Raw genomic sequence first — 11,288 nt, forward strand, 5'->3', positions numbered from 1 at the left:
AAAGTGTCTGTTACTTCAGTTTCTTGGCGCACTTTACATAATATTCAAGAGTTAAACAAATACCCTGCTGCACAGGTTACCCACATCCCCAGATGGCGCCTTTTGTGATTTCTCAGTGTGAGCTCCCACACGTCCGACTGCACCAAGCGCTTTGTGACGCCTGAGAAACGCCGGGCATCTTTGCTTTCTGCTCAGTTACAGAGTTTGAAGGACGGGACACGCAACTAGGAGAAGGCCGAGGTAAAATTCTGCTTTGCAAGAAAGGTTTCTGGAAGTGAAGCCCGTCCCTGTGGGACACAGGCGGACGGGAGCATCAGCCCCACCGCCGCTCCCTCAGGCACCGCCGAACAGGCAGCGTGTGCAGCTGCAGCACCGTCCGGAGGGCAGCGGAGTGCCGCTGCGGCGAAGAGCAGCCCAAGGGCTGGGTTTCCCAGGCTCTGGAAGCTCCCCCAGGCCCTTCAGAGCTCAATTACACACGGCCAGTCCGCAGCGCCCGCCACAAAGCCCGCACCCGCGATCGACGCGCTCGGCCGCTCGGCGGGGCGCCCTGCTCGGTGCCACGCCCCCCGGAAGCGGAGAAGGACGGCGGCCATGGCGGGGGAGCAGGGCTACCCGCGGAGCTCCATCGAGGATGACTTCAACTATGGCAGCAACGTGGCCTCGGCCAGCGTCCACATCCGCATGGGTGAGGACTGCGGATGGGTGGGAGAGTCGCACGGCTCCGCCACAGCCCCCCGGCGCTTGCGGAGAGGTCCCGTTGCCCGCAGTGGCGGGGCGGTGAGGGGATGCCCTGCTCTCCCGGCAGGTGCCCCTGTGACACCCCGGTCACCCCCGGCCTTGAGCTGCACTCGGGCTCCGCGCAGTGTTTTAACCTGGCCGAAGGCTGTGAGTGCGGAGCCAGGGCGCTGTTTAGTCCAAGTCAGGCGTCAAGGGTGAGGGGCCGCGGCCGGCGGAGGCTTTGTCGTTTAACCGTGAGTGAAGGGGGTAGGTGTTCTCCGGAGAGCGGGTACCCGTGTACCCGGTACCCTGCGGGATTCAGACCTGGTTCTGTTCAGCGTGATGAGTTTTGGAGTCCAGACATGAACCATGAGATGGTAGTCCCTGCACAGACGCACCTCCCTGAGGTGTGGAGGGAAAGCCTGGACGTGGCAGTGGGTGCCATGGTCTGTGACACGGCGCTGTTGGACTCTGTGCCCTCACAGGTCTTTTCCAAGCGTATTCATTCTGTGATTCATAAATACTAGAATTAGTGACTGTAATTACAGAAGTGTAGCCATGAGACTGAAGGATTGGAATTTCTTCTGTGAGGTGTGAAAACTTTTGTTTCTTCCAAGCATTTGGCATGCCTTCCATGTTAACCCTCTGTCAGTTAGGTCCATTAGGCACCAGGAACATGATGGAGAAGGTGTGCTGTCAGTATAGTGAGAATGGGTGTACATAAGTCTTAAACTGATCCAAAGTAAATTCCTTGCAAGTGTTTTCTATATTTCTTTTGTCATCATTGTTAATAGTTAATAATGGTGTCCAGGAATAAATGCAATTTTGCTGTAATACTGTGTCAGGTTTTCAAAGTAAAATGGCTTTTTACGACTTTGTGTTTTTTCACTATGACTTTATAACAGTTCCCTCTGAAAATGAAAACTTGTATCTGATTTACTGTTAAACTTTGAAGCTGTAAGTCAAAAGTGGTTTCATTTTTATTTTCCTTTTCCAGCATTTCTGCGAAAGGTGTACAGCATTCTTTCTGTTCAAGTTCTATTGACCACAGTCACGTCTGCAATCTTCCTATACTCTACTGGAGTGCAGGCATTTGTTCATGACAGGTAAATTCTAAGGTGAAATGCAGCTGTTTGGAATGTGTTAGGTATAAATTATGTAACTTGTTGCTACACTTTGTAATCATTTTTATAATCTGTGGTTTTGTTGCTGTAATAGATACTTTTAAACCTGATTAGGGAATAACTTTTCTTCTCTGACATTTTTCTCCTTGGTTTACTATGAAAACCATTATTACCTTTTTTGTTGTGTTGTTATTTTAATCAATGCTTTATTAATAGTGCTTATTTTAATATTAATGCTGTGCAAACTTTTACATGAGTTGCAGAACATCTCATTTACTGACATTTCTTGTTTTACAGTCTAAATACTATGGAATGCTGTTGTTTATAGGTGCCTGTTCCAAAAAGCAGAATCATGTCTTATTCCTCTTCCTCCCTCTCCCATCTTCTTTTTCCCCTTATCCCCTCCCCACTCCCCCAAAAGAATTAGTCTGCTTAAATTCCTGTGGGCGTGCTTCATTTTGCCTCTCAGATTTTCATGATAAAATAAGTCTCAGAATGTAAACTGTGGTGAACAGGCCAGGGAAAAGACCAGCTGGGAAAGGAGAGCACCGAGTCTAGCTTCAGTTTTCCTCCAAATGCACTTTTGGACTTCTACTTTCACTTTAAAGCCCAAATATAAAGGAGGAATAAACACTGCATGAAAGTTTCAATTTCTGTATAACCTATAGTGTATACAACAGTGGTTGTAAAACTACAGTTTTCTATATAAACTTGGTAATTTTAAATTGTCCTACTTGCTTGGAACTGTTGAGATTTTGTGTTTCATGTTGGCCCCATTTTTCTTAGAGGGCTACTGGAATGATTTAGCAATACTTACTGGTCACTACTGATTTTCTTTGGTGCAGTTAGTGCCCATGTTTGTTGCATTCGGGTGCTTATGGAAAATAGTTCTCTGAATATGGAGTTCAGAACAGGCAAAACAGTTTTACTTTGTATGGATGGATTTTCTTCTTTGTATGTGCTCATTTCCAGGTCATGGATTACTGGGCAATCTTCAGCTTTAGTATGAAAAAGTTGTCTTTACTTGTGGCTGTGCTATTTTTAACTGATTATCTGTAGTAGTCTTCTTTAAACAGCTTTATTGTAAACTTGCATTACATTTACTTTGGATATCTTTTCCTAGATGATCATTTAAAAATTTGAATTTATATAAACTGTTCCATAGTCTTACAGATATTTAGGTTTGATTACTTTTTTTTTAATATGGAATTTTACAGGCCTGCCTTGCTTTTGATATCTGGGTTTGGATCTCTGGCTGTAATCGTGGCACTGACCCTCTACAGACACCAGCACCCTGTTAATTTATACCTGCTGTTTGGATTTGTAAGTGTTTAACTAAGTTAAATTATTAATTAATTAATTAATTTTATGTAATAGTCCCTTGAATATCTGGCATTATAATTAATTCCTTGAAACTAGAGGTATGTAATTTGTTTTTCTTGCATTCCTTGAAAGATATCCTATATATTTATGAAGGTCTGAGTTACTTTTTGGAGATTCTGCCCACAGGTTGTTCCTACATAGCAGGCACTTCAGGTTTCTTTCAGCATCTTTTTAGAACGAGTGTTAGAACTTGGAACCAATTTGAGCAAGGGTTATTGCATGTGTGTAGAAATCTTATCTGCTCTTGTTGTTCTGTTGATGTCAGGGATTTTTTCTATGCAACTGCTCAGTAGGAAAGGAGGAGGTATTCCTGTTACTTGAATTGTTAAATGGACAGCCTTCAGCAGAGACCCAAACCAGCCATATGATTTATTCTTCCAGTTGTCTTTTTGATGCTAAATTCTGAGCATGTTTTCAGCACAGGCAGATCTGTCAGAGCTGTCCTCAAATTTTAGTCTTCTGCCTGAAGTTGTGAGTATGTAGATCCAGGCTAAGAGTTGCTCTTGGATATTTTGGATTATGTAGCAAATCAGTCTTCTGAAAAGAAGTCACAGTAGCTCAATTAAAATTTGATGTTTCAAGAGTTGCCTAAATTTTGTTTGTGATAAAACAGAAAGACAGCTTTGCTGTGAAGTAAACAGATTATTTAAAGGGTAAGTGTGGAAGGGAAACTGATGCAGACACTGTTAGACAGCTGTCCAACAAAATATTACAAATACATTACTTTTATAGCCCCTTGAATAGTTTGTCAGAAGTGTCATATAAATGCTGTGCACTTAGAGTAGGAAATGTAAGTGACATTTTTCTATAGGAAAAGTCTGTCACTCATTTTCACTTTGTATTGTACTTTTTTAATGTAACACAACTTCCAGCCCAAGAGGACAGTATGATTGCCATTTTCTTGTTGAAAATTAAACATGTTTTCATACAGAAAGATTTAACAGGAGACCTAATGTTTAATGGTTTGATTTTTTTTTTCTTACCCTCCTCTTTTTTTGGGTTTGCTTTTTGTAGACTCTACTGGAAGCACTGACAGTTGCCATTACAGGTAAATAGTAGCCATCCTATTGTCTGATTTCATAAATAATTTGGAAAATGAATCCATTATATTGTACTAATTGCCATTAGGGTTTTCTAGATGTGACTGAAATGATAATGAATCCTGTTTGAAAATTTCAATGACAGTGATAGGAGTTCAGCAAAACCAGGAAATCAAGGGAGAAAACTGAATTCTGATTCAGAAATGAAACTGTATAAACTTGAAGTGAGAAATTGGGGAATCCATTCTTTCAGTATAGTTAAAAATGTTCTTTTTCATAATGTTCAGATCGATCTTAAAAGTTGAAATAGTCCTACTTGCCCCCTCAATTTCCTCAAAGGGAATCTGAGTTTGGAGAATTCTGTGCTTCATGGTCAGGGTTGAAATGAGGCAGTGTGCAGTCACATCATGGCATCATCTTGAACTATACCTTAGTGCATAAGATGAATCCTCTTCATTGTGGCCTATGATATCCTGATTTGGGGAAAGGAAAGAAGAAGGAGGAAGGAGGGAAGAAAAAGATTGCACGTGTTTCTGCTATCTTTCCTTTCCTGTCCCCTAATCAAAACTTTGAGCATTTTTAGGGGATTGTTTTATTTTTCTCCTTGTTGCAATATTGTGAAAAATTAATACAGTTTTTTTCCTTAAGATCTTTGTTATCTGTGCTTAAAATCCTTTTGCTTTGTTTTGTTGCTGTGTTCATAATTCTGACTAGGGAATACCTTTTATTTTCATTTAAGAAGCTACAGCTATAAAGTAACTGTCAAACTTAGTACACAATCCCTGAGTCCTATGATCATGAATTTGAAATGCAAAGACAAGTTCAGGCCTAATTTACCAAATTTTGTTCACAGTTAAGTTTAAATTTCTGTTTCCTCAAAAGATAACTCAGCAAATACATAAGGTGGAGTTCTTTAATTGACAGATTGCTCTTTCTGTTTATAGTGAGTTTCTATGATGTCTCCATCGTCTTGCAAGCCTTTATTCTTACTACTGCTGTATTTCTTGGATTGACTGCATATACCTTGCAGTCAAAGAGAGATTTCAGCAAATTTGGAGCAGGGTATGTTGTCATATTGATGATTTTTTTTTAAAATTATTTGTTGTTGTTAAGGTTTTGGGGTTTTTTTCTTTCTTAAACCAAGCTTTGCAGGTATAGTAAGGAATACATGTCAATAGAACCTGCTTCAAGGGAATGGTGAGGGTTATTTATTTAAAATTATTCATTTTACCCACTTCTGATCCTTGGTAAATTCTTTTCAGTGATAAAGAATCTTAAAACAATTAGAAAACTAGTTTACATGGATTTTTCACTGAGAGAGAAAGCAGATGTTTCAAATCTTTAAAAAAATTAAAGTTAGAACATAACTTTTGAAAGCTTTACAAAACCTTTACTGCTGAGACCAGTAAACAGTTGGCATCTTAAGAATTCCAGACATTTACTTGCCATATATATTGTGAAGAGATTTTAGAAAGGAGGATATTTTAAGTTAAGGCTAAAAGAATGTATATTGTTGGTCACAGTGTAATTTATTTTCTTTCAGCCTCTTTGCTTGTTTGTGGATTTTAATCATCTCAGGTTTCTTGAGGGTAAGATATTTTGTGTTCACAGTTCAAAGATATTCACAGTATGACAGAATGGTGTGGGTTGGGAGGGACCTTAAAGATCATCTATTCCACCCCCCTGCCATGAGCAGGGACACCTTCCACTAAGATCAGGTCACTCAGACCTGTTACTGACTTCTGGTGTAACTAAAAGGTTTGGATCAGCCCACTGTAGCTTAATGAAAGAAAATTGTTAGCCAGATCCATTACTGTTCTACATCATGCTGGTCATCATTTAACCACACATTTTCAAGTTAGATTTTTGTTGGGTGCTGTTCTTGCCAACATAAAAGGGGTATTTGGGTTGATTGATGAAATTTGTCAATTGAGATCCACTACTTGATGAAGAGAATGTGAAGAAAATTTGAGATTTAATTATATTTTGGTTTTCTAGTTTCTAGTTTTCTAGTCTGCTGTTAGTATTCTGGAGACCAGACCTTCCTCCCTCTTAAATGGAGGCACTTTTACTCAGTCAGAGATTGTGTGACTGGAGAGTATATGGAATAAGAGCATTGAAATATTACCATAATACTGTGGTTTTGTGTACATGACAGTAGAAAGACTGTGTTTTAAATGTGGCATATCATTATGTAGGGATTTTAATATTTAAAAAATGAAATTCACAAGTATCTTTTTCATATTTTATCTGCCTCCAGCTGTTTTTCTATAGTGAGACAGTAGAGTTGGTGTTTGCTGCTGCTGGAGCTCTTCTGTTCTGTGGATTTATTATTTATGACACTCATCTGCTGATGCACAAGTTGTCCCCTGAAGAGTACATACTGGCTGCAATCAATCTCTACTTGGACATCATAAATCTGTTCCTACACCTGCTGCGTTTTCTGGAGGCATTTAATAAAAAATAGTTAAAAGCAGAGTGGTTTGACTACAGCACAATTAAAGTTAAGTTTATGGATGATCTGCAGACTCTGTAGTTCTGCCTTCTAAAGACTGAATCTTTCTTATGTTTGCATTCCATGCATATTGGTCTCTCCTTAGGGGGAAAAATGCCTTTTTACATAGCTACAGTTCTTCTCCATGTATATTATGTAGTTAACATGCTGTCTTCATTACAGTCACTTTTTTAATCACTCAATTTGCAGTGTAATTAATGATTGAAATTTTGCCAACTCCTGTTTACTTCAGAATAAGCTTCCCTGCTGTTCTGTAGCTGCTGAAAATGTTTCCTTTGGGATTGATCATTTGTTTATGTACCACATAAGGGTAGCATGAGTTTATCATTGTGCAATGTTTCACTAAGATAATTTTTTTTTTGTTTGGTAAATTGAAATGCTGTCTCTGTCAGAGGTATTCTGTCCTAGTTAAGGGCTGTCACTATGGAAGCTGTGAGGGTGTTAAAACAATTAAAGGGAATATTCTTTATTTTAGTACTATTTATTGCCTATCAGTGTTCTGAAAAATCATTTGGAGATTGATTATGGCATTTTATGAACTTATGTATAATAAAACTCACTGTGTGTCAATAAAAATTGGAAAGCCTTTAGTCTGTTCTTGGAGAACTTCGGGATGCTGAGAATGAGCGCTGCAGACGGGTCGGTGCTGGCAGGGTAGAGGTGCTGGGACTGTGGCTGCTTCCCACGCTGTGGGATGCTGGAGGGGCAGGCAGCCTAAAAACGGTTTTGAAAGGCTTCCTTCCTGTTTGGTAAGGGATTGTTACTGCTCGCAGTCCTGTCAGTGAGGGGTGGGAGACGAGGAATGCCGTACTTGGGGAAGGTGCGCTCCTGCCCGCCCCACGCTGCCACCGAGTGCGCTTTCCGTGAGGCCGTCCAGCGGATGGGTTTGAGCGAGTGTCATAGCCTTAGGATTTCATTCAGAACAGCGGGGCAGGAGCTAAGAACAAATGCCTGCTTTTTACGTTGTGATGGAGCACACGTTTTTCCTTTCATGCCTTCCGCTCGCCCCGGCCGCGCAGCGCCGTCCGGCACAGCCCCTCAGCGGCGCAAGCCGGAATGCGGCTGCGCGCTCGCTCCGACAATTACGGTAGAGCCCATCTGCCCCCGCGGGCGGCCGGGCGCCTCCGTGTGCGCATGCGCGGGCGGGCCGCGTGGCCTGGCGGGAGTGTGTGTGGCGCCCCCCCCTCTCCCCGAGTGCGAGCGACCTCCGCCGTGAGCGCGCGAGCCCCCGTGAGCACTCTCGCTTCCCTCCCCGCAGGACATGGCGAAGAGCCTGAGGAGCAAATGGAGGAGGAAGATGCGGGCGGAGAAGAGGAAGAAGAACGCGCCCAAGGAGCTGGAGAGGCTGAAGAAGATCCTGGGAACCAAAGCGGATGTCATCATGGAGGAGGTCAAGGAGGTGGCGACCGTGGTGCCCCCCGAGAAGGTCCTGGAGGCGAAAGGTGAGTGCAGTTTCTCCCTCCCCGGAGCGGCAGGGCCCCGGTGCTGTTACTGCCCTGTGGCTCTCACCGCCGCCATCAGCCGTGTGAGTGCTTGTTACAGGAGGAGAACAGGCACTCGGCAAACCTGTGTTTTAAAGCTAAAACACTGACTCTGGTCCTCTCGCAACACTGGCATCCATACTGTCCATACTGCATCCGGTCACTTGCGGAAGAAGGTTATTAACATTTGTATGTTAATAACAATAACAAAGTATGTAATGTTTTGTATGGAGAAACATCTCTGAGACCCTCAGGTGAATGTGGATTCACCAGTTGGCAGTTGTTCCAATCACAGCATTATGTTTGCTGCCAAACCGTCCTAATTTGAGGAGGCTGCTAAACATAAAGTAGTTGGGGTAGGAATAATACGGGCCCAGTTTCTGAATACTAATTAGTGTTGCATTGCCACGTGGTGCAGGAGTGGATGGTATTAGGTGTCCATAAATAATGCCATCTTCCTCCTTGTGTCTGGAATCATATGTAAAATGTAAAGGAAGTAACCCAGGGAGGGGAAACAAAGGTTTTCAATAGCTGCATACTGGATGGGAGTCAGAACGACACCTCCTCTTTCCAAAATTGACGTCCAAACTAAATCATAGTCTTATTTTGATTCTCCAATTTGTGCCACTTAAGATGTTCTGATCCTGGAAATGGAAATAAAATGGTATGTATACTTGTCCAATTAAGGTTAGCTTCAAGTATAATCTGTAATTTTCTCCATGGTTCAGATTTGTCCTAGAAACCGGGTGTAAAAGTTATTCTTTAAAGGTTAGTTAGAATTGAATTTCCAAAATGTTTTGGAACGCTGTCAGACTTCTGATGCTGAAGGAGAAATCATTCCTTTAAACCTGGTTTCTGAAATAAAAATTACAGATAGCCATGTATTTGCACCTCCTTCCAACTCTGCTGGCAACTTCTCTATAGTGGCCAGTTTCAGCTGGCTTTTTCAGAGAGATAGCAGCCTCAGAAATACCTAAGAAAATATGTATTTCACAAAACAGCTACAAGTTTTGTGAAAATAATGGTGTTTTCTTTGAGAGGACTTCTCAGGACTAAGTGTAGGAGCTCGCATTGCCAAGTGTTACAAGAACTGAAGTAGATAAAAACTTCACCCATAATATGTACTTACTGCAGACAGATAAATAATTTTCCAGCCGAAGAAAGTATATAGGTAAATATTGCTGACATCTTACCCTATTACTTTAGGGTATTGTTTACAGCACACTGTGAATTTTTTTTTCCGTTTTTCTTAAGAAAAAAATAATATAAGGTCTGCTGTGCTGGATAGGCTTTTGGTTCTGCCACCAGCCCCTGTGCTGATTCTCTGCTGATTGCAAGTATTTGCAGGCCCCCCAGTTTAGGGCTCCATAAGCATCTCTGTGATGCAGATTCCTGTAGCCTCTCAACCTCAGCTGTTGAAGCAGCATGTTGGCCTTTTCTTCCTGAGCTTTGTCTCCCAACATTAGACAAGCAGTACGTAAAAGTCTTTTTTCCTCTCCATAAAACTTGTGGTAAAGGCTTGAGTTGCACACATATGGTTTGGGAACAAGGTTGGGATGAAATTACAGAGCTCAGTTGCAGTTAGTACTTAGCAAAGTGCTCCTCTTGCACTTTGTTATCTCCTGAGACATGACGTTCATGGGATGTTAGGCAGCTGGGGACACTGTTCTTGGGAGTGACCATGTCATGGGCAGTCTTCCTCATCTCTTGGGAGTGACCATGTCATGGGCAGTCTTCCTCACCTCCTGGGAGTGACCATGTCATGGGCAGTCTTCCTCACCTCTTGGGAGTGACCATGTCATGGGCAGTCTTCCTCACCTCCTGGGAGTGACCGTGTCATGGGCAGTCTTCCTCACCTCCTGGGAGTGACCGTGTCATGGGCAGTCTTCCTCATTGTAGGGATTAATCCTCTCCTGCCTGTCAATGTGTTAGACGTGATGTCATGCTCACACCTTGAGGCAAGTGTGGCATCACTGGCTGATAATTACTACTGTCATTGTATTTCACCTTTTCTCCTTACTATTCTTTTCACTTGTATTCATTTTCCACTCAGAATAATTTCTTAGAGCAGATCTTAAACGTTACATCCTAAAAAGTGTGTAATTGTGCATATCTTTCAGTAAGCCTCTGGCTTCATGCATGCTTCCATGATGGAATTACAGTGTTCTTAGACACAGGATTACAACAGATTGCTGATGAAAGAATAAGATGCTTTGCCCATACATGACCTTTAGGAAAAATATTGCACATTTACTGTCAACTCTTGAAGTTCTTGGGTTGCAGTTACATTGGTTTGGAAAGTGCTTTCAGTTTATAAACCCTTCAGTTCTCTATGTACAAATACTGTTGTGTCTAGGAATATTTTTATCATTTGGGGGAATCTAGTAACAAAATAGCTTCTGTGAAGCTGATTCAGATATTTTACTCACTAAAAATCCCTTTAATTTTTCAGATGACTGCAAAATGGAGCTGGATAATAAACGAAACAAAAAAACTCTTCTAGACCAGCATGGACAGTACCCAATATGGATGAATTCCAGGCAAAGAAAGAAGCTCAAGGCCCAGCGTGTTAAAGGGAAAAAAAAATCAAAAGTGGCCAAAGGCCTCGTCTGGTAAAATCAGTTTTGTAAAGATCATGAATATTTTATTTAACAAAATAAATTTTCCACATAAATTTATGAGATTTTGTGCTTGGTCACTGCATATAATTTATTGTGTTGAATGAATTTTTGAAGAGACTGTTTGGCCGGCAAATGGTGAAAGAAATTGCAGTTTGGTGTCTGCCAAACTTAAAAAGCAAGCTGAGTGCCTTTGAATAACTAATTGTGTGTGGTTATCTGTTTTCCTGGGGGGGTGAGCGTCTTCGTCTTTTATACTGTGAGCACCAAAAACAGTAAAGGAAATCCTAAAAGTAATTAAACCAAATGGTTTTGTACTGTGGTCTTTGTCAGTGTGACTTGTCTTTTAGTAAAAATAGCCAAAGGTTTCTGTAAACACACAGTATCCTTTAAATCTTCCTGTAAAATTT

At 41.6% G+C, this 11,288-nt stretch overlaps 2 protein-coding genes across 2 annotated transcripts; both read left to right on the forward strand.

The window, feature by feature from the left end:
* Window positions 1-578: 578 nt before the first annotated feature.
* On the forward strand, window positions 579-7,352 carry TMBIM4 (transmembrane BAX inhibitor motif containing 4). The gene is made up of 7 exons (XM_058805458.1): window positions 579-685; window positions 1,715-1,823; window positions 3,059-3,164; window positions 4,239-4,272; window positions 5,209-5,326; window positions 5,808-5,853; window positions 6,525-7,352. The coding sequence occupies exons 1-7, from the start codon at window positions 592-594 to the stop codon at window positions 6,729-6,731; spliced, it is 714 nt and encodes a 237-aa protein (XP_058661441.1). The 5' UTR covers window positions 579-591; the 3' UTR covers window positions 6,732-7,352.
* A 578-nt stretch (window positions 7,353-7,930) lies between these two features.
* On the forward strand, window positions 7,931-10,941 carry LLPH (LLP homolog, long-term synaptic facilitation factor). The gene is made up of 2 exons (XM_058805645.1): window positions 7,931-8,221; window positions 10,713-10,941. The coding sequence occupies exons 1-2, from the start codon at window positions 8,041-8,043 to the stop codon at window positions 10,874-10,876; spliced, it is 345 nt and encodes a 114-aa protein (XP_058661628.1). The 5' UTR covers window positions 7,931-8,040; the 3' UTR covers window positions 10,877-10,941.
* Window positions 10,942-11,288: the final 347 nt, after the last annotated feature.

The sequence above is a fragment of the Ammospiza caudacuta genome, chromosome 5 (assembly GCF_027887145.1).
Source record: "Ammospiza caudacuta isolate bAmmCau1 chromosome 5, bAmmCau1.pri, whole genome shotgun sequence".
In the NCBI taxonomy this organism is placed as follows: domain Eukaryota; kingdom Metazoa; phylum Chordata; class Aves; order Passeriformes; family Passerellidae; genus Ammospiza; species Ammospiza caudacuta.